The 23,232-nt window shown below is 43.6% G+C and overlaps 1 protein-coding gene across 4 annotated transcripts in view; it reads left to right on the top strand.

The window, feature by feature from the left end:
• LOC111153444 (exportin 7) overlaps window positions 1-13,440 on the top strand; it is a 90,333-nt gene extending 76,893 nt beyond the window's left edge. For all 4 annotated transcript variants that reach the window (XM_022512488.1, XM_022512475.1, XM_022512467.1 and 1 more), the window contains exons 20-28: window positions 2,342-2,430; window positions 3,177-3,284; window positions 5,704-5,786; window positions 5,998-6,212; window positions 6,719-6,857; window positions 8,599-8,759; window positions 9,936-10,034; window positions 10,683-10,810; window positions 11,825-13,440. In XM_022512488.1, coding sequence (XP_022368196.1) covers window positions 2,342-2,430; window positions 3,177-3,284; window positions 5,704-5,786; window positions 5,998-6,212; window positions 6,719-6,857; window positions 8,599-8,759; window positions 9,936-10,034; window positions 10,683-10,810; window positions 11,825-11,918 — 1,116 coding nt within the window. In that variant the 3' untranslated portion in view covers window positions 11,919-13,440. The remainder of the gene's footprint in view (window positions 1-2,341; window positions 2,431-3,176; window positions 3,285-5,703; window positions 5,787-5,997; window positions 6,213-6,718; window positions 6,858-8,598; window positions 8,760-9,935; window positions 10,035-10,682; window positions 10,811-11,824) is intronic.
• Window positions 13,441-23,232: the final 9,792 nt, after the last annotated feature.

The following is a 23,232-nucleotide window of genomic DNA, read 5'->3' as shown; positions in this document are numbered from 1 at the left end:
GCTTCTGCTTTCTGGCAACCCCCAACAGAGACTAGATTAGCTAGCACTGCAGAAAATAATGCTTATCCATACAGTTTCCACTGATTTCACTTTGTCTATAACCTCTTGGACTCCTGGGATTTTGAGATAGAAGAACCAGTAGATTTATAAAGTCTTTTATTTTTATGCTAAAATGTGTTCTTTAAATGTGTTCTCTAAGCAGCTCTTAGGATTTTTTTGTCTACATTTTCAAATGTAATAACGTAGTTACTTCTAACGTAAAGTTATTTTATATGTTTTCCTATTACCTTTTTAATCTCTGTTGTATCTTCAGTATTGTGTTCCCCTTTCATTTTTAATACTGCTTATTAGTGCTTTCTTTTGTTCTAGATCAGTCCTGCCAGAGATGTATTTATTAGTCTTTGCAAAAATAATAGTTGTTTTTTTTGTTTTTTTGCTTTGTTTAACCTCTTGTATCTATATTTTCTATTTCATTTTTTTCTTGGGGTTTCTCCATTGTTCTTCTTTTCAGCCCTCCTTTCCTAATGTAAGCATTTAAAACTATAACTGTCCCTCTAGGCCTCTAGGTATATCATTCCACATGTTGGTTTTGGATGTTGGGTTTTTTTTTTAATTGTTAAAAAAAAACATGTAAAATTTACTAGCTTAACCATTTTTAGTTGTACGGTTGAATACTATTCAACCATTTTTAGTTGTACGGTTGAATAGTATTAAGTATGTTAACATTGTTATGCTCTAAGCCTCCGGAGTCTACAGTTTTTATATGTAACATTTTCATTATCATTCAGTTCTTTGTATTATTTAATTTCTATTAAGATCTCTTCTTAAGTGACAGGAGTCATTTAGAAGGCTTTGTGAATTTCCATGTATATGGAATTTTAAAGTTACCTTTAGTTATTGATTTTGGCTTTCAGAATGATTATTTCTTGATTTTGCTCTCCCCATCTTCACACACACCTGTTCTCCTTATCTATGTAGGTCTCTGCACCAAAACCAGAAAACATTAGGCTATTAGTATTTGTAGGACTTTCTTGCAGTGTTCATAATGACACTGAGGCTGAATTACAGTCACCAAATAGCCAGGACTATGGTCCCGAAAATGCCAGGCTTTACCTAATATTCTAAAATTCTGTTTTCATCTTTAGAAAGGCTCTCAGTTTTCTGTCTCCAAATCATCAGGGAAGTCAGAGAGCAACACTACTTTGTCCAGCTCTCTCTCCTCTTTCTACCAGTGTCTTGAGATAGGTGCCATTCAAAGCTGTTAGTGTGGAGCGTGGCAGTAACTTGAGCTTGAGTACCAGCCGGTTCCGGGGATAACAGGGAGATCAGTGAATAGCCGCGCTTTTCCCCATCACTTTAGTTCCATACAGAGCAAGTAAAATTTATGAAAAGAACTATTTTGGCCATGAGGTATAAGCATGATCCATCTCTTTGTTACACTTCATGTGATAAGTCTCTAGAGTGACCACGTCTTAGATTTGAAAATAGCTTATATATTAGTTTAGGAATAGAACTTCGCTTAATACAGGCTGTTATGTTAGCAGAAGTGCGATCATTTTTGACCAATGAATCAGGACATCCATATGTGCCATGTCCTTGAGCCTAGTGATGACTGTTAGTTTTTCAAGTCAGTTTTATTGCTGTTCAGGGCCCATAGGACAAGTAAAAGTTCTACTGAGAAAAAGCATTGGATTTGGAGTCTTGATGGTATGAGTCTTAACCCTGGCCCTCTTGCCACCTAGCCTCGTGATGCTGGGCATGATATCTGACCTCTGAGGCTGCAGTCTCTTCTATAAAAGTGTCCTTTACAGCTCCAGGATTGACACAGTCTTATTTCCAGGCACCCCAACCAGAGGGGTGGGTAACCCGTAGCCTTCTTTGTCCTCCTCCCAGCAGGGTCTGCAGTTGATTTCCTGTGGCACTGGGGCCTTTGTAATTAGTTGTGGGACCAACCTTCAGGATATATATTCCTTCTCCCCCTTCTTGTGTAAATGTTTTGGCCATTTCTTCTTTTTTTCTAACTCTTCTTGAATCAAGCTTTTTTGCTTTTCCATTTTTTACGTAATGAATTATCACATTAGTGTCTTAAACTTTATCAACCTGTTTTTGCTGTGATGGACCAGGAATCACTGCTTTTTTTGTACATAACAAGCTTCCAAAACTAATTTTCCAAGTGAAAAAGATTGCATCCTATAGTGTGGAAGAGATCAGTTCAGAATATCTGGGAAGGAGTATTTGTTGAGTGGTGGAAGAATTTGATTACACATTTATGAAATCCTCACCAAGTGGTTACAGGTTTGGTTTTTCTTCTATTTTAATACATTTTTGCCTTCTACTACAGCGAACTCTGGTTGGCCTTGTAAGAGACCTGAGAGGGATAGCTTTCGCCTTCAATGCCAAGACCAGCTTCATGATGCTGTTTGAGTGGATGTATCCTAATACAGACCAGGAAGGCCGGCCACTGAAAGCCCTAACTGGAGTGCGGATGGGCGGTGGTGTCATCAGGAAAGGGAGAGGGAGGGGGAGGATAAAGGAGGCAACGAAGGCGAAGGCGAGGGGTTTCCCCAAAGACCTGCCCTGTGTCTTGTTAGCTGCCATTCCACAGTGGCTTAATGGCCTAGGGCTGCCTGCTTGGGTCAGACAGACAGGCAAACGAATGAGGTCGTTTCCCATGTTCTGTTCTGGGTCCCAGGTATAAATGCCTATGGAACTGCTGCACACGAAGTTTGCTACAGTCAGGAGACAGAGACATTTCAATCTGCCAAAAAAAGATCGCTTTCCTAGGAATGAGAAAGTCTAACTTTGAATTCATAACCTTGAACAAATCCTTTCAAAGCTGAGTGCCTCTGTTTCTCCAATAGTTATATAACAGAAATAGCTTATTTCCTATCATGTCACAGAAGGGAAAAGAAGATAAATTAACAATGTGAGACACATTATGCTCTTCGGGACCAAGTCATTATGTAATGGCCATGCATTATTAGATGCTTATTACAATTTCAGGAGCACACTGTCCCTGTAGCCCCTTTGGGTGAAAAAGACGACAAGATTAGCAAACAGGAGACAGGCAGGTGGAGACTTTCATTCGACAGTTTGTGCTTAACCAGCGCAGAGAGATTACTTTCAGTTCTGTACCTTTCTGGATTTAGAATTCTTCCTTAGCTTTTCACTTACAGATATCCATCCTACATGCCAATTCTCCAGCGGGCAATTGAGTTATGGTACCATGATCCAGCCTGTACCACTCCTGTGCTCAAGCTGATGGCTGAATTAGTTCATAACAGGTAAGCCGGATGAAGATTTTCAAAAGATATGACTGCCCTTTCATCTGAGAGAATTCTGGAACAAGAGATTTTTATCTCGTGTTTGGGCAGATTGTAGAAGATAGTAAGATTCACTGCTTTCAGAATTTGAAAAACGTCTCTAAAAGTTAATGTGTATATGTTTTTGTTTGTTTGGAAGAAGGGTGTCCCAGCCACACAAAGTTATAGCTGCTTCAGGAAATAAGTCACTTTGGAAAGAGTCTTAAGATAACCCATTTTTACAAGAGGTGAATCTGGCAACCTGTATTCCAATTTCCCCACCCACATATAAAAGTTAACATTTAGTAATGGTGTCATATCCACCACATTTCGAAGTTCACATTTCAAAAAAGACAATTGACAGTGATGCCAGACGTATATGAATATCCATTTTTAAGAAAGGTGTCTGTCTGGCAAAGTACAGCTGTATGGGTAATGATTTACTTAAGAAGAAAGTAAGGCAGACTTCCAAAATACCAAATCTTAAATATGCCCAAGAATTTAGGGATGGAAGAAGAGAAAAATCCACCCCCTTGACTTCACTAGAATTGCAGGTCCGTGTATCTGCCCCTCATGGCACTCCTGAGAGAATTAATTTTTTTAAGAGATTTTTTTTTTTTAATCTGATAGAGATCACAAGTAGGCAGAGAGGCAGGCAGAGAGAGGAAGGGAAGCAGGCTCCCTGCTGAGCAGAGAGACTGATGCGGGGGCTCCATCCCAGTAACCCTGAGATCATGACCTGAGCTGAAGGCAGAGGCTTTAACCCACTGAGCCACCCAGGCACCCTGATAGAATTAATTTTTAAAACTACTTTAGTGAGGGGGTAGGTAATACTCAAAGAGCCTAGAGCCTCTACTCTCTGCCAGCCACTTTCCTAGCTGTTGTGCCAGACAAAACCTCTCCCCTCTTAGATGTTACGTTCTGGGAGAACAAATAGTGAAACAAGCATGGAAAATCATTTCAAATAGTGATAAGTGCTGTGAAGAAAAAAGTTAATAAAACAGAGGAATTGAAGTTGAGGAGGGTCAGAGAAGCAACCTCTCAGAGAAGGTGATATTTAAGCTGGGATCTGAACGACAAAAGAGACTCTGATAGCCCTGCAAAAATAAGGAGAAAGAGCATTCTAAACTGTGAAAACAACTACAGAAGACCACCCTCCATACGAGAGGAGCCTATAGCTGAAAACAGCTACAAAAGCCCTCAGACGGGATGAGCTCATTGGGACTGGAGACAGGAAAATGCACTGGCTGGAGCACGGTGGATGAGGGAGGCCATAGGAGGGGAGGAGTCAAAGGCAGGTGGAGGCCCAGCCCTGTGGTGACTTAGTACAGCAGCAGTGAGGAAGGCGCAGGCGAACGGTTCTCGTGCCAGTGGGAAGCTGCCGAAAAGTTTGAGGCATGGGATCACAGGGATCTTGTTGACAGTACTGAAAGATATCCCTCTACCACATGAGGAAAGGAACTGTAGAGGGGCAGTAGTGGAAGCAGAAGAACGTAGAGGAATTGGATAGACTCGGGGCATGTTATGTAGTGCTAGACCTTGATGGATCCAACGTGGGGAGGAAAGGAAAGAAGGGTCAGGAAGAATTCCTGAGTTTGAGGCTTTAACCAACTACAGTCAGTAAAAGTCCCAACTAGCAGCTCATTAAAAGGTGGCACAAAGCAAAGAGGGGCTCTGGTTCAGGGGACAGTCAGGAACCCAGAGCTCAAGTTGTTTAAAACACTTGACTCGCCCACTTTCTCTAGTAGCAGCGCCAGTCCCTTCACCTCTTTCCTTCTTATCAAGGGGTAACAGTGCTTGTACCCTCTCTTGGTTGCCACTGAAGCTATAAAGGTAAAGGCAGGTTAATGTCTAAAGGGCTGTGATTGAGTACTTCTAAGAAACGACTATTGCAGAAGCCATATTTTAATCAAAATGGAGAATTTTTTTTTTTTTTTAGATTTTTTATTTATTTATTTGACAGAGATCACAAGGAGGCAGAGAGGCAGGCGGAGAGAGAGGGGGAAGCAGGCTCTCCACTGAGCAGAGAGCCCGATGTGGGGCTCTATCCCAGGACACTGAGACCATGACCCGAGCCGAAGGCAGAGGCTTAACCCACTGAGCCACCCAGGTGCCCCCAAAATGGAGAATTTTAAGAGAGTAGTTTCATCTTCTGCCTCACTTCCATTTCTTTTAAATGTTTTCAGTTTGAGAAGCAGAACTTGAGTCTAGCATGTCAGTCTTCAAGATAGAAGCTCTGTCACTGGCTAATACCTTTGACTTGGTTATTCTGCATTAGGATAGGTAATCTGCACATCCTAGTGCAAAAAGAATCACCCAGGGTACTCAGATGAGAGCCTGAGTACTGCAGTCTTCCAGCAGCATACCTCTGACTTTCTCTGCCTCTGTGTTCTCTGCTCAGATCCCAGCGACTACAATTTGATGTCTCTTCCCCCAATGGCATCTTACTCTTCAGAGAAACCAGCAAGATGATAACAATGTATGGTACGTGCTTTAGAGGAGGATAACCCCGGGAGGGAATTCCAGCTCAGTCACCACACTGTATGCAGTGTAGGCGAGCCATGGCGCCAGCCAGGATGGTATTATAAGGCCAGCTGGCACTGAGGGCCTCCCAGTAGGAGGGTTGAGCTGATGACCTAAACTATCAGTAATAATGTGGTTTATACATGTATATGTCACATGTCTGTCTACTCAGGCAATCGCATCCTGACACTAGGAGAGGTCCCAAAGGATCAGGTCTATGCACTGAAGCTCAAGGGCATCTCCATCTGCTTCTCCATGCTGAAGGCAGCCCTCAGTGGGAGCTATGTCAATTTTGGAGTCTTCCGTCTCTATGGGGATGACGCCCTGGACAACGCTCTCCAGACCTTCATCAAGCTGCTCCTCTCCATTCCCCACAGTGACCTCTTGGTAAGCACTAAGCTTTGTTGACAAGATCTGAGCCCCTCATTGTATTCAGGTGTTTTTGTTTTGGGGTCTCGCTTTTTGGTTGTTTTGCCTGACACTGTGGTTGAATGTTTCTCTGGAGAACTATAAGCTAACTCTAACTAGCTCTTTTGTCTTCCCATCTGAAGGGAACTGAGCTGTTTTATTTAAGATCTTGCTCCCTGTTGGGGTGCCCGGCTGGCGGAGTCGGTTGAGCATCCAACCCTTGTTTTCGGCTCAGGCCCTGATCTCAGGGTCATGAGATCAAGCCCCATAGCAGGATCTGCGCTCAGCTAGGAGTCTGCTTGAGATTCTGTCTCCTGCTCTTATTTTCATTTCTTAGAAGTACTAAATCCCTCTCATGCTCTCTCTCTCTCAAATAAATAAATCTTAAAAAAAAAAAAAAAGAAAGAAAGAAAAAGAAAAAGTCTTGCTCCCTGCATATTGAGGTGCACAGTGCCTAAGCAGATTTTTGTCCTCTTCTCCCACAGGACTACCCCAAGCTCAGCCAGTCTTACTATTCACTACTGGAAGTCCTGACCCAGGACCACATGAACTTTATCGCAAGCCTGGAACCTCACGTCATCATGTATATTCTCTCTTCCATTTCTGAAGGACTTACTGCACTTGGTGAGCACCTGGATTGGTTGCTTTTTACCTCTTAACAGAAAGGGAAGATTTTGCTCTTGTATCCAAAAGTGTGTGTTTGTATGACTCATGGATATATTCTCATCCAGAAATACTTACTGACCCTATTCTGAGGACCAAGCACTGTGCTAGGCACTAAGGATACAGTAATTATTAATAACCACAGCCCTTGTCCTTTAGGAGCTTTTTATTTGGTAGATGAAACAGACAAGTCGACAAGTGCCTGTTTACTGCGCTTACCTACTTCCGCACCACAGTGGGGCTTGAGGAGGGAGTGCTGTGAGAGTTGTCAGGAAGAACACCTACACTCCTGGTTTTGAGCAAGTGGGGTAAAACAAGGCTAGCCAGAAGCACTGATGAAAAACCATGGGCCAGAAAGCTGACAGGCGTTAGCAGGTTAGTGGGGAGGCTTCCTAGCATGAGGAACAGCAAGTACTAGCACCCGCAGGCAAGAGAGAGTCCAGAAAGCCAAACACCCGACACACCGGTGCAGGGGAGCCCGAGGGAGTTGGGCGGGGCAAATCCGAAGACCAGGCAGGGGCCCTCCTGCACTAACCCGAGGACAGGGAGGCTGTGGAAGGCACTCCCACTGGCAGCTGCATGGGTTTTTCCTCCTCCTCCACCGGGCTCCTGCCAACCCTTTTGTCCTAGGCTACCTTCGACCAGTCTCAGTAGGTATGCATGTATTCAGAGAACAAAATACATTTTTTTATATTAAGCTGAGCAAAACAAATAGGAAGATTAAGTCAGCTGTAAGATAATCACAATATATTGCAAGTGCACACAGAATGACTTGCGGATTGCCTGCTGTGGTGAGTTACACCTCCGTGCCCCTGCTTTGACTGGCATTGACGTCCAGCAGGGTGCAACCCATACCTGGGACAGTCCAGCCAAGGGCTCCGACCCTGCTCTGTTTTATAGCTTCTTGAAAATTGAGGGACCTCTGTGTAAACAGAAACAGAAGGGTTGACTCTTAAGGGCTCATCCCTTTGTCCTCTGGCTTGTGCCTCACCTCGTCAGAGCTCTGTCTGCAGGCTGTGCTGCGGTGTCCTCTTTGTAGACGAGTCTGCAGCTCCCCCACCCCTGCCAGGCCCACCACACTCCCTGCAGAACGCTTCATAGATAAAGGATACGGTACCTCTAGCAAACTCGAAATTTCAGGAGGCTATATGAAGCTGGCTTTAATGGCCTCCCCCAGTAACTCAGACTTTTGGATTCTTATCACACCTTGTCCAGTTTTGAGCAGTGTGATTTGGAGGCAAGTCATATAACCTCTCCGAACTCTGGTTTATTTGTTAAAATGGAACAACTACCTCCCAGAGTTCTCAAGAGGATAAATTAGAAAGTCCTTAGCATAATATCTGGCACAGTAGAAGTACTTGCTGTATGTAAATTATTCGTTATTTTTTATGAAGCAGAAGATATACATCTACACCACATTGAGTCAGAAATGTCAATATTATTAATGCATGTTGTCTATTACCACATGCTCACTTTCAAACTTAGAATTGGACCTTGTTATAAGATGAGGGTGAGAAGTCAACAGAAAGCGCCCAAGCACAGGCCTTGTCTGAGCTGGGGACAGTTCCCTGGCTGCCGGGGTACTTCTACCTCTTCTACCTCTGCCTCTACTGGAGCTCAGCTAACGGCGGACGTGATGCCCACGTCACCATCAGCAGCTCCATACCCCTGCTGTAATCCACCCCTGCGCTCTTTCTTCCAGACACCATGGTATGCACAGGCTGCTGCTCTTGCCTAGACCACATCGTGACATACCTCTTTAAGCAACTGTCACGGAGCACCAAGAAGAGGACGACACCTCTGAACCAGGAGAGTGACCGCTTTCTGCATATCATGCAGCAGCATCCAGAGATGATCCAGCAGGTACGGAGCGTGAGCATCAGGCAGCCGTGTGGGGGTCCTGCAGTGCAAGAACCTCTCTGAGAGAGGAAAGGGCAAGCAAAATGGGGAGTCCTATCTCACCATCCTCATGCTGCCGAAGCAAAGTTCGTGCCTTAAAATTGCAGTGGATTTTGAGTTTGCTGTAATCATCAGATGTTTTAAAGATCTGGAAAAAAACAAGTTCTGAATTGCTTTTCCAAGTGTCACTCCAACCCCTGAGCCTTGGACATGACCTCCTTCTACAACAATGGCCGGGCTCACCCGCTGCTGTAAGAGGAGCGTGAGTTAGCAGTTTCCAGCTGTAAAGCTTGTACTCCCATTTGCAGAATGGGAACAAGAATACAGAATAAAAGGAAATAACTGACCACACAGAGATCAAACCATATGTTTGCCATTGCTTTATTTGTGTGAGGCATCTTTCTAGAAGTAAGATTTGCAAAAATATACTAGATAAAAATAGATAAGGAAATGGGATGGATGGAATTATTTAGCTTTTAGCTACTAGTTAATTTTAACCAATCTCATCTTTGTCTGCATTGTTCTCTAAAGAAACACTGAAATAATTCACATTCACATCACATTCCCAGAATGTTACAAAGCTGTCTCCTCTGAGACAAGTACCTGGGAGCTGTAGTGTAAAGGGATTTTGCCTACTCTGATCACTGTTTAACTCCTCCCATTCCCCACAAAAATCAGGGTGAACTTGGAATATCCGTTTTTTTTTTTTTTTGTTTTGTTTTTTGTTTGTTTGTTTTTTTTATTCATTTGACAGATAGAGATCACAAGTAGGCAGAGAGACAGGCAGAGAGAGAGGAGGAAGCAGGCTCCCCGCTGAGCAGAGAGCCCGATGCGGGGCTCGATCCCAGGACCCCAGGACCATGACCTGAGCCGAAGGCAGAGGCTTTAACCCACTGAGCCACCCAGGCGCCCCAGAAGATCCGTTTTTAAAGGAATTGTCAAACCATTTAAAGAACAGGACAGGAAATACCTTAGAAAATTTAAGTTGTAATAGAAGATTAAAATAAAACTTCATAAACTATTTGCCTGGTTTACCCTAGACAGAAGAGGCCTTCAACCCAATGAACTCTTCTGTTTAGAATCTGTAAGTCTGTCTCGGGTAGCTACACACTAGATCACTGCCTCATTCTGCATTTCCAGATGCTGTCAACGGTGCTGAACATCATCATCTTTGAAGACTGTAGGAACCAGTGGTCAATGTCACGGCCCCTACTTGGCTTGATACTACTTAATGAAAAGGTAAGAGAGCCAGCTCCGTGGTGCCCAGAGCCAGAAGCATGGGTAAACACACGTTTGGCTATCATTTTCCAGGGCACTGTGAGAAACATTATAGGAACGCCCCACGATGGTGAAACAGAGGAGAAAACAGCCCATTTTCTGAGCATGTACTGTTCATGCTTTGAACGCACATAATCACTGAACTGTTAGAAGTCAGCATGTGTGGCAATTCAGACAATTCTGCTCTGGAGAGCAGACCACCAATGACCTAAATTCTAGTTCCTGCTCCACCACAAACATAAGGAAGTCTAGAGATTCCTGTAGAAGAACCTGGATCAGTGGCACCTGGCTGACTCAGCTGATATGTGAGCATGTGACTTGATCTCAGGGTTGTGGATTCAAGCCCCACATTGGGTGTAAAATTACTTAAAATCCTTTAAAAGAAAAAAAAAATAGACCCTGGATCAGATGACCCTTAGAGTGTTTACAAATTTAAAACTCTGATTTTTAAGTAAGATGAACACACATGGTCTTGGAAATAGTTACAAACAAGGTACCCCATTTGGGTAGGTAATTCCATGTCTTGGAGAACATCCCTTCAGCCCTGCAGATGAGGGAGGTCTAATCCCTGTCTCCTCTCCTTACCCTGTCTTACCCCTTGCCCCACAGTATTTTTCTGACCTAAGGAACAGTATCGTGAACAGCCAGCCACCAGAGAAGCAGCAGGCTATGCATCTGTGTTTTGAAAACCTGATGGAAGGGATCGAGCGAAATCTTCTTACAAAAAACAGAGACAGGTGAGTGTAGAGGCCTTGCCGAGAAGTCCTAAGCAATTTCTCAAATCATCGAACAGGGGAGACTCCTTGAAACTCTTCTAGAGACCATCTCAAAGCAGTGCTGTCCAGTAGAAAAGCAGGCCATGTACGTACCTTTGAACCTTTTAGTAGCCACATTAAAAAGGGTAAAAAGAAATAGACAAAATTCATTTTAATATACTGTATTTAACATATGCAGATAATATGTAATCCATATTTTAAAATTGAGAATTTTAACATTCTTTTTATTGTACTAAGTCTGCAAGATCCTGTGTATTGTATACTTAACAAGGCATCTCAAGTCAGATGCTAAATATTCATTTGAAACACTTGATTTGTATTAAGACTTCATAAAATGTACAGTTGACAAAATAGATTCCCATATTCAGGTATACCAGACATACTTAGAAGTTGTCTGGTTGTCAACTGAATATCAGGCTTTTCTGAATCAATGTTTAAGTCTTATTTAAATTTAATTAATTAGAAAAATGGCATTTTAATTTAAAATTAATTAAGGTACAATCGGGGAACTGAATTTGAACTTACAGCTAATATGCATCAGTTCTTTGGTTGCACTGGGCACATTTTAAGGGCTCAGTGACCCTGTGGGGAGAGTGGCTACCATATTGGACAGCACAGCACTATACCACAGGTCTCCAGCGTTAAGCATTAAGTCAGCCTCATTCTCTTCATGCCCTCACCTTGGGAGGGTTACTTCCCACCTCTCTCACATGCCTTTGTTTTGCCATGAGCCCATGGTGGCCCTCAAAGCCCCAGATTTGACCAGATCTCAAGGTCTGCCACAGGGTCGTCACGTTGAAAGGGTTGGAGAACTAGTCCAGCTTTCCCTTAAGGTCTGAAGACTGAGGTTAACTGACCTTAGAAACAGATTCATACGTTCTGCCTCTCAGTAGCTGCTTCTCTGCCAGAAATGTTTTAGGCCAAGACCTTTCCCCTCCATTCTCCTCCCCTAACCTACATGCATCCCCTCTGCAGGTTCACCCAGAACCTGTCGGCATTCCGTCGAGAAGTCAACGACTCGATGAAGAATTCCACTTATGGCGTGAATAGCAATGACATGATGAGCTGACACCTTCTTGGACTCTACCTGTACAGAGCAGCGCCCCTTTGGTCTGGCCCAGAGGGGCAAACAATTACAAGGGAGAGGGCCTGGCTGACCCTGGCTCCCTCCTCCAGGGGTGTGGGGAAAATGGCAAAGTCAACTGGCTACTTCCCCAGGGAATAGGGGTGTGAGTGCACTCACTAGGGGGCAGGGCGCTGCTGGTTCCTGGGGGGGTTGGGTGGGAAGGGTGGTGGGAGGAGATAGAGACACAAATGTGTGAGACTCCAGCCCCTCCTCCTGGGGCCACCCCAGGGGGTGGGGGGTGGGGATCCCCCAGTGTCCTGCCACAACCTGCCTTGTATAAACATGTACATTTTTTCATAACATTTTGAACAAGGTTTATATTGACTCAAGTTTAAAAACAAAAAGTGTGACTGAAAAATTTTTACAGAGTCTAGTGCACCAATGCTGATGTGAGGGGTTGTGTATGCGAGTGAGGAAAAAATGTGTATTCTGGTGGCCTGAAGCTTTACTGGACGAGGATGTGTGAACGTGCAGAGATATATTTAGTGACACAGTGTAGAGAGGCAAAAAAAAAAAAAAAAAAAAAAAAAAAAAAAAACTAAAAATTCCAAATGTATATTTTTTCTTATTGCCCTTTCCTTGCCCCCCAAATTATCACTTCCTGTTACTATATTACCCTTGTTATTAGGAACTCTAAGCCATGTGGAGCACCATCCTTCCCCTTCAACCATAGATGCTGCCCTAGGTCCCGTGGCCTCTTGCAGTGACAGCTGAAAGTGTTTGGTGTTCTTAGCTTCATCCTTTCTCCCACTTTGCTTATCCTCATCTTCAGACAGATGCCTCTTGCTTTTACAAGTCGGATGTAGCTCTGTGACTTAGGGTTCTCAGTCTCTGTAAAGGTAGAGACCAGAGAGAAGGAATTGAGCCCACTGCTCTCCTGGTGAGCGATTTGGAGGTGTCCACCAGAGGCCTAGCTGCGTGGCCGATAACTTTGAGTCTTCCCCAGCCCTTGAGGCAGTGTGTGTGGATGTGTGCGCGTGGATATTTATATATGTACCCTGCACTCGTGAATGTATGAACTGGAGGGAGTTCCTGCAGTGGAGGGGTTCTTAATAACAAGGTCTGCCTAGCATGAAGTATTTAACAATCTCCCGCCCCCTTAAAAATATACATTTTTATAAAATGAAAACCATAATAAATGTTTTGAATATTTAAAAAAATTAACCTACAGAAGAAAATTAATGGAGAAAGCTATTTGCCTTGTACTTTTTCCACAATTGCTGCTGCTAGTTGTACGCATCTCTAGTTCAGCTCTTGCCCATGGGACACTCATCAATTAGGTTTTATCTTTATTTCTCTCCTCTGCCCCCCAAAACAAGCCTGTTAATTTTTTTTTCCTTCTCCTCTGGCGACTGTGTGGTGAATCCTTTCTTGCGTGATCAGGTTGCGGATAGACTTGTAAGGGTGTTTGCTGCATACAGTGTAAGCATTGTGACCGCCAATAAACTTCAATGGTTTCTACTGACCTGGTTTCAGCGATCAAGTCTAGTGTGTCTGTAGGGACATGTCTCACTCGAAACACACAAAGATGTTTGAAACATGCATTTGTAAGAGCCAGTGGATGACAGGTGCCTCTCACCCTTGCAAAATTAGCTTCTCATTCAACTAAGTCTGACTTCATTTCTTTTAAAAATACGATTGTTCTAATTGAAACAGATATAGGTACAATGCTACTGTCCACAGCTATAAAGGTGAAGCCACGCTACCTCTTGTAGGTAATAACATGGCAGCCAGCAGAGAAGTAATAATTTCAGAAAGCCTAGTTTTGTGTTAATTTTTTTTTTTTTTTAAGATTTATTTGTTTAAGAGAGAGTGCACAGGTGAGCAGAGGGAGGGGCAGAAGGACAGGGAGATAAGCAGTGGGGAGTACAACATGGGGCTCAATCCCAGGACCTGGAGATAATGAACTGAGCCAGAGTCAAGTCTGATGCTCAACTGACTGAGCCACCCAGGTACCCCTTTGTTAATTTTCTGACCTCTGCTCCTCTTCTGTGGGCTTGGCTTCATTCACTAGACCCTGACAAGTTCAAGGATAAGTTTTTTCCATATACTACTTTGCAGGCCTCATGGGCCAGAATTATTAAATGAAGAAAACTAGTTAATGAAGACTATTTCTCATCCCCATACTGTGTAGTATCTAGTTAGAAGAGAATTTAATTGCCAGGAACATTGTAACTGTACCTTGATGTGAATTTATATCCAATGAATCACAGGCTCTAGAGTGCTATTTAAAAAAAAAAGATTATTCACCTTAGAGTGTGTGTGCAAGTAGGGGGAGGGACAGAGGGAGAAAACCTTCCAGCAGACTCCCTGTTTGCGCGCACATGAGATCACAGCCTAAGACAAAACCAAGAATCAATACTCAACCAACTGAGCTACTGAGGAGCCCCGAGGTTCCAGTCTTGCTCACCTTATCTAGATATCCTACTACTGTTTCATTGTGGGGACTCTCTTGGTCCTAAGTTATTTTGAAGGCAAAAATTTGTATTCTCATGGCCAGAAGGCATATAGAATTGAGTCATCTTGGCTAAGTCTGCCTCTGAGCCTAAGAGAAATACAAAGTGTCAGTCTTCATTAATATGCAAAGCACTCCAGTCACATGCCCCAGTGACCTGAAATTGTAATTCTGTAGTAAGTAAGATTTAAAAATAAAACAAAACAAAAAAACTTTATCACAGGTACTTGAAGAAGAACCCCCCTGTCCCCCAACTATCTTGAGATGCTGCTTGATCAGCAAAACCCCAGACCACTCCTTTCCCTTCCACAAAAGCAATTTCAGAGGCAAGAAATTCACCATAGATGGTGGCCGCCTTGGAGCAGCCCTGTGTGCAGTCCCGTCATGACAAACTGCAATAGTTAAAATCTTCCATAACCACATCAGACTTTTTAAACAATGTAGCTGTTCTTTTTTTGACAGAAGAGGGGGGCACCCAAAAAACAGCCAAGTAGGAAAACTTTTTTTCTGGTCAACTTATCAGCAATTTAACATGATCCATCCTTTAAAAAGCTAGTTATCTTTAAACATTTGTTTCCCCCAAGAAGTCATATGGAGGTTTTATTCAGTTAAAACAAGAGTTTTAGTTTCTAGGCTGTCCTGGGTACTGTGCTAATCAAATCAAGTTGTCTTTAGACAGTGTTCCCTGACACAGACTGTCTTAGGTAGACAAAACACCTAAAGTCTTTGTGGCAGATTACTAAGTTGTATTATGCATGTACAGGGTTCTTTTGGGGGTTGAGTTTTTGGTTTTTGGTTTTTGTTTTGGTTCTGGTTTTTTGTTGTTGTTGACTCTGCCCAAATAAGGGTTCATCCCCACTAAAGTATAAATCAGACAGAGGAACAAAAATTTGGCCCTGAGTCAAATTTTTACATTTTTATATTTTAAGACATAACGACTTTCACCCAGTTGTTAATTTTCTAATGACAAGTCACAACCTACTAAGAAATAAGAGTTTTATATTCTTCAAACATGAACTTATTCTTAAGAATTTGTGGGGATTTTTCCTCCCAAGTAGAAAAATGTTGTAGCACCTTACGAAATTTCAACCACTTGCAGACACAGACCACTTTCCAAAAATACTCATGGTCATGAGGTAACAGGAATTGAGTGTAGAGAGCCAAAGTACCTCTCCGTATCCTGTTTGCCACAGCCAGCACTTCCCTCACCCACGATTTTTGGCTAGATCTACAAACACACCTAAGTTGCTTTCTAATGCTGCCAAAGTGCCAGAGCAAAAAAGGAAAGCAAAGATGATTACAGGGAACCTGCAAAAGCCATATATCTGACAGTAAGGCCTTGAAAAATGTAAATGGTTATAACTTTTAAAGTCCTACTTTAGATATTTCAAAAAATAAACTTGAAAGGATAAAAATGTACATACCAGCCATAGTCAGTACAACTGCCAAGTAAGTGCTAGGTAAGGTCTTAGAATTCTTGCCTCTGTAACTTGTCTCCGGGGTCCATTACATCTGTCTTGCGTTTTTTAGATACACTGGAATTCACTGGTCAGCCACTTTGGTGTATTTCAAGAACAGTGGGTCAACTAAATAAATTAGCTGCCAGACAATGGGACATCAGATGAGCAGAATGGAGGATGGGATCAAACTTAGAACATTATCCCCTTCCCCAGAAAACCCTTATGGCTCTCAGGGCAGCCTCCTGACTACTGTTGTCTGTTCATTCAGCAAATACTTAGAATCTACTTCAGGACAAATACTTTTTTGATGGTCAGCAACAGAAAAGGAAACTCAAAAGCACTCTTCAGCATAAGATCCCTCAACAGTACAAACTGACTCCAAAACATAGTGAACAGTACCTTGTAACATATTTACAGAAGCACCGTACACAATTATATTTTTAACTGTTTGATAATGATGAAGACAGACTTTATAATAGATTTACACATACAGCATCACCCAATCAGCCAAACCACCCTATTATCAGTTACAAAGGAATGAAAAGTGAAAAGAGGGCAATTTCCTAACCTCTGCTACTGGGTAATGGATTAAGTCCATGCATGTCTGGATTCAAGGTTTGGAGGACAACCAAACTCGGGAAAAAACTAATTGTCCTTATGTGACGCTCAGAGGGGCCACTATACAGAGTCTGATATAGGAAAAGGGTGGGCGAATTTAAGAGCAATATTCTCGAAGTCAGAAAATCCAAGCTTTCACCTCTTAAAGACTGATTATACTGTGCTATGAAAGTTAAGCAAACTCTAGAAGCTGAACTAATTCAACTGGAAAATCAATGAGAATGCTTTTGACGAGTATAGCAGACCATTATCGTTTCTATTTATCAGGAAGCCCATGCCGCACCCTTTTAACACCAGGCAGTCTGGGACAGGTGCCACAAACCAAATCAAGTTACCAACTTTACCACCAGGCTACAAACGCTGCAACAGAGCCCTACCGTGCAACTAGACAACTGCCACTACCATCTCTGCCTCCACATCCTACCTCGTGCCTTTTCCCCGTCTGCACAACCGTCTCCTCTCAGGCTGAATTTCCATGCCCTTTGCCCACCTACCCTTTCCATGACCCGAAGTAGAACCCCATTCCCTCTCTGAAGTCGCTCCCTATTGTCCCTGTCCCAAGACTTACAGCCTACTCAGGTTTATTTGAAATATTCCTAATCCTCACTCTCCCCTCCTCAGCAACCAAAATGTGCTCCTCGCGAGCACGGTTCCCTTACCCTCAGATGGTAAGGGAACCGTGGAGCTTAAGAAGTTAGACTCATCTGGGTGAAGCTCCAGCAGACAGGGCCCCCGGCTGCCTGGTGTGGGGGAGCTAAACTCAATTGTTTCCACAAGCCTCTACTGAAAGGAAAAGAGCAGAAACTGCTGACAACACCTCCCTGACCTCGCAAGGGAAAAGGTAAAGCGTTCCCGCCGATCCGCATTTCTGCCCCCACAAACCGCCGCACCCCGGAAGGGGTTCCGCGCGTTCCTTCCGTCCTCGTCGCGTCTGCGCACAAAAGCTCTCTCGCCCGGCGCGTCGCCTCGGCGCCATCCTTCGTCCCGCCTCTGCCGCCCTGCGCAAGCGCAGTCGTGTCTTAACGGCGTTCTCTAGGCCTTGGCTTCCGGGCGGGAGGGATCGTTGTTGAAGAGGCCCCTGGACTCCCACCCAGTTGTGTGCCTGGTGGGGGTTCGAGCTCATGCGTACGGTGGCCTCACCCAGTATCCGCGGTCGTAATCACAGAGGCACTGTTCAAGGACTTGGTCCTTGGCTGAATGGGCACACGGGCTGAAAAGGAAGATCGTTGGCGACTCCGTATACTCTTGGAATGCGGAAGGAGGGTCTCGCCCCGTCCTCCAAGTCTAGCCCTAGCAGAACGAGTCATTCGGAAGAAGGCAGGGAGGAACATTCAGGTAGTGCCAAAACGCGAAGCATGAAACCTTGTACCTTTCTAGAAGTTGCAAAAATAGCACGGCCGGAGGGAAAAGTGTAGCTCTGTACGTGTCAGGTTGAGGGGTGGGGCACAAGAGGTTGGGATTTGATCCTGAGAGCCTCAAGTTTCAGAGGCTACATCGCAGAGCAGACTAGTGGCCAATCTCGGTTGAACCTACCAGCTAGTGGGTAATGAGGATTTGAATCAAGACAAGGACTGTTGGGTGAGAGTTGAGAAACACTGGGGAGTTTGGGGGCGGAGCTTGGAATCAACAGACTTTGTTGCTGAAGAGGAAAGGATGGAGGATTCTGATAGGATTCCCAGGTTCTAGAATGGGGCAGCAGCTGAGTCAAGACGGAGGAAGCATGAAACAGTATGGGGATGAGTGCAGAGTCCTTGGTGAGCTTGAATGGAACTCTGATCCAAGGAGACTTCCCTGCTCTTGGATAAAACATCAGAAAACAAGGGGGAACACTTTCCATTTTATAGAACAGACATCTCACTGATAGTAAAACCAGACAAAGACATTAAAAGAAAAAAAAAAAAGCCTTTAGACTAATATACCTCATAAACGCAAAACATCTTAAAATACAAACAAATTAAATCCAGGGATATATGAAAAGGATTATACATCATGACCAAGGAATGCAAGGAATAAATGTAATTAGCAGAATAAACAAAATGAAAAAGAAAAAGCTGATCTCAGTAGATAAAAAGCACATGACAAGATTCACTACACATGAAAATTCTCAGCAAATTAGGAATAGAAGGAAACATTCTTTACCTATTAAAAGGCATCTACGAAAAGCCTACCACCAACAGAATTTAATGGTAAAGACTGAATATTACCCCAAAAGTCAAGAACAAAGAAAGGGTACTTCTTTCACCTCCTCAATTTAACATTATACTTGAAGTCCTAATCAGAGCACATAGGCAATTAATTAATGGTGCACCCATCAAAAAGAAAGAAGTGAAACTGTTCAAAGATGTCACAATTTCGGGCTCAGAAAGCTACTAGAACTAATAAGTGAATTTACCAAAGCACAAAATACAAGGTCAGTATAAAAAAACCACCTATTTCTATATACTAAAAATGAGCTGTTAGATGAAATTTCAAAATATACAATACTTGTTCTAGCATCCAAAAAACATGAAATACGTAGGAATAAATTTAACATATGTGCCAAACTTGCACACTAAAATCTATAAAACATTGCAGAGCACAATCTTTAAATCTAAACAAAGATCATAACATGTTCATGGTTTAGAGGACTCAAAATTGTGATGTCATTTCTCCCTAAATTGAACTATGCATTCAACAAAATCCCAGTAAAAGTCCCAGAAAGTTTTTTTTGTAAAAACTGGCAAGTGGATTCTAAAATTTATTTGAAAATGCAAAAAATTCAGGATAGCGTTTTTGAAATAGAAGAGCAGAGTTAGAGAGCTCACCTATCTGATTTCAAGATACACCATAATGCTACAGGAATCCGTACTGTAGTGTTGGCACTAGGTCAGACAGGTCTATGGGACAAAAAAAAAGTCCAGAAATAGACCAACATGTGCATGCTTAACTGATTCTCAACAAGAGTGCCAAGGCATTTCAATAGAGAAAGGGTAGTCTTTTCCAAAAATGGCATTGGAAGAACTGAGGATCCACCTGAGAGAAAAAAAGAAATGAACCTCAATGCTTACCTAAACTTCAAATGGATCACAGATGTAAAAGTTCAAACTATAAGACTTCTAGAAGATGACTTAGGAGAAAACTTTCATGGCCTTGGGTTAAACAAAGATTTCTTCAAATACCAAACCCATGCACCATAAAAGGAAAAAAGTTTATTGGACTGCATCAAATTTTAAAATGCTCTTCAAAAGATGCCATTTTAAAAAATGAAAAGATAAGCCACGGGCAGGATTAAAAGATCTGTAATGCATATACATAACACAACATAGGTATCCAAAGTGTAAAAAGAATCCCTACAATTCAGAAAGAATAATCGAAAATAGCCCAATTTTAAAATGGACAAAGTATTTAAAAAGGTATTTTGCAAAAGAAGATACACAAATGACTAGTAAACTTCAAAAGATGCTCAACATCACTTGTCGTTAAATAAAAATAAATACAAGAGATGTCACACCATATATATATATATATATATATATATATATATATATATATATATGCACACATCCACAGCATGGCCAAAATTAAGAAGACTTACAATGCCAAGTGCTGATGAAGATGTATGGCAATTGGAATTTTCATACATTGCTGATAGAAATGCAAAATGGCACAGGAATTTGGAAAATAATTTTACAGTTTCACATAAAGTTTAATATAGGCTTACAAAATGATCCAGCAATTCTACTACTAAGTATTGTCAAAGAAAAACTAAAACAGGGATTCCTCGGTGGCTCAGTCATTAAGCGTCAGACTTCAGTTCAGATTATGATCCTGGGGTCCTGAGATCAAGCCCCACATCGGGTTCCCCGCTAAGCGGGAAGCCTGCTTCTCCCTCTCGCATTCCCCCGGCTTGTGTTCCCTGTCTTGCTGTGACTCTCTCTGTCAGGTAAATAAATAAATTTTTTTTTTAAAAGGAAAGAAAAACTAAAATATATGTCCATGCAAAGACTTCCTCTCTAATGTTTATGACATTTTTATTCATAACATACGTGTAAAACTGAAAACTACCCAAATATCCATCAAAGGGTATATCAGTCAGGGACATATCACAAGGAATTGGCTCATGCAGTACTGGGGGCTAGCCACAAGTCTGAAACCCACAGAGCAGGTCATCAAGAAAAGCAAATAGGAAGGTCTCCAGCAGGAGCTGAAGCTGCAGTCCACAGGCAGAACGTTTTCAGGGAAACCTCGGTTCTGCTCCTAAGGCCTTTCAACTGATGGGATCAAGACCACCCACATTACTGAGAGTAATCTTTATATAAAAGCAACTGATTATTTGTGTTAATCACCTCTACAAAATGCCTTCACAGCCACATCTTCATTAGTGTTTGAATAAGTGGGTATGATAGTTTAGTCAAGTTGATGCATAAAACTGACCAGCAGGTGACTGGGTATATAAACTGGGCGTATACGGGCACCTGCGTGGCTCAGTTGGTTAGGCAACTGCCTTTGGCTCAGGTCATGATCCCAGAGTCTCGGGATCGAGTCCCGCATTGGGCTCCCAGCTCCACTGGGAGTCTGCTTCTCCCTCTGACAGCACGCGTGCTCTCGCTCTCTCTCTTATATAAATGAATAAAACCTTTAAAAAAAAAAGTGTTTCTCAAATTGTGGAATACTATTCAACAATAAACAGAAACAAACTACTGATAGAAGTAATGGTATGGTATGGATAAATAAGTCTCAGACACATTTTGTTCAACAAAAGAGGGCAGACAAAAAGACCCTGTAGGATTCTACTTACCTGAAATTCTAGAACAGTCAGTAATGATCCACAGTGTCAGAATAGGTGTTTGCCTAATGCCAGTTAGACGTTAGGGTGAGGATATTGGCTGCAAAGAGAAACAAGAAAATTTGGGAGAGTGATGGAAATTATAACTGGACTGTGGTGGTGGCTACCCAGCTATATACATTTGTCAAATTTTAATTATGCACCTTTAAAAGATTTTATTTTTATAAATATAAGTAATCTCTATTATATAAATATAAGTAATCTCTACACCCAATGTGGGGCTTGAAACTACAACCCCAAGGTCAAGAATCACTTGCTCCACTGACTGAGCCAGCCAGGCACCCCAAATTACACACTTTAAACGAGTGCATTCGTGTACATAAATTATTTCTCAATAAAGTTGATGTGTTAAAAGTGTTGGGGGCAGGCGGGAGCTGATTCCTGCACAGCAGAAGCTCAGTCAAGGTTCCAGAAAGATCTATCCAGTTCCTATAGCACCATTTTTGGAAGACTATCCCTATTGAATTACCTTGGCACTTTTGTTGAAAAGCATTGAACCGGGGTGGGGGGGGGTTGCTGGAGTGGCTCAGTGGGTTAAGCCTCTGCCTTCGGCTCAGGACCCTGGGATCAAGCCCCACATCGGGCTCTCTGCTCAGGAGGGAGCCTGCTTCGTCCTCTCTCTCTGCCTGCCTCTGCCTACTTGTGATCACTCTCTCTGTGTCAAATAAATAAAATCTTCAAAAAAAGAAAGAAAAGCATTGAACCTATATGTAGGTGAGAAGTTCCCTGGATGGGAGTGAAGGATAAAAATACAATCAGACCAACTATACTTTGAGGAGGGATGGAGAGAAGAGGGGAGGGGAGAGGAGATAGGAGAGGAAGAAAGGGGCTAAGGGAAAGGAAGGGAAGGAAGGAAGGGAGGGGGAGGAAAAGAGAGGGAAATAAAAATTTAATCAGATCGCTGGTTATTTCTGGCTCCCAGAGATGTCACATGAACAAGACAGAGGGGGATGTGGTCAACTGAAAAGCCTCCTCCTCTTCACTACCCCTACCCGGCCCAAGCAAACATTTCAGTGCTGCACTGCGCCCCGTGAACTGCTGTTTGTTAAATGACTGGTCCTCGTAAAGTGTGTCCCACGTGTATTCCTCACAGCAGTGAGCCACAGCAGCCTCTACGGTAACCAAACTCATTCCCACCCCTTCCTGACCATGCGAGAAATCATCCTTTTGGAAACAGGGCGCTTCACTGGGAACCATAACTGTTGGGGACCCGCCCTCCTGGCCTTGGAAAAGGCCCACATCTAGGGGGCAGAGAAAGGGCGGGAAGGAAGGCGACGAGTAGTAAGAAACCTTAATGCTGCTTCCCATGGGGGTAGAGAAGCAAGTCTAAGCTAGGCGGTCTCACCGGGCAGGCCTTGGTGAGTCCGCAGAGGTCATGAAGGTGGTGCTCCCAGCTCAGTCCTGGGCCCGCAGCAAGCAACTTCACCTGGGAACCTGTTCGAAATGCAAATCGCCTTGGCTCCACCCAGCCCTCCACTGTGGGAAACGGCGGAGATGGGACCTGGCCCTGCGCTTTAACAAGTCGTCCAGGTGCGCCCCGGCAGGAGGAGAAGGAAGGGATGGCCGGGCGCAACGGGGAAAGGAGGGCCTCTCCTTTAAGACGGAGTAGACGGCGCCCTGCTCGCCCTCCGCGAGCCTCCTAACAGCCTGCAGTGGGCGACGGCGCTCAGGTGGGGCTGGGAGGAGGCCGGAGGGCGGGAGCCGGGGGCGCCCAGCGCGCGGGGCCGGAGAGGCGGCTGACTGGCAGCCTTCCCTGGCGAAGGGCCGCTGGGACCACAACAGCACCGAGGGGGCCCCCGGGCAATCCCAGTTACCTTCCCGGCCAGGGCGTCGAGCGCCCCGACCCGCCCCGATCCGCTTGCCCCGGGGCTGCGCCGCTGTGCCTGCGGGGGGCAAGGG

This window comes from Enhydra lutris, unplaced genomic scaffold (assembly GCF_002288905.1).
Source record: "Enhydra lutris kenyoni isolate GAN:26980312 unplaced genomic scaffold, ASM228890v2 scaffoldscaffold3, whole genome shotgun sequence".
NCBI classification, from domain to species: Eukaryota; Metazoa; Chordata; class Mammalia; order Carnivora; family Mustelidae; genus Enhydra; species Enhydra lutris.
This window is presented reverse-complemented; position numbering and strand designations above follow the sequence as displayed.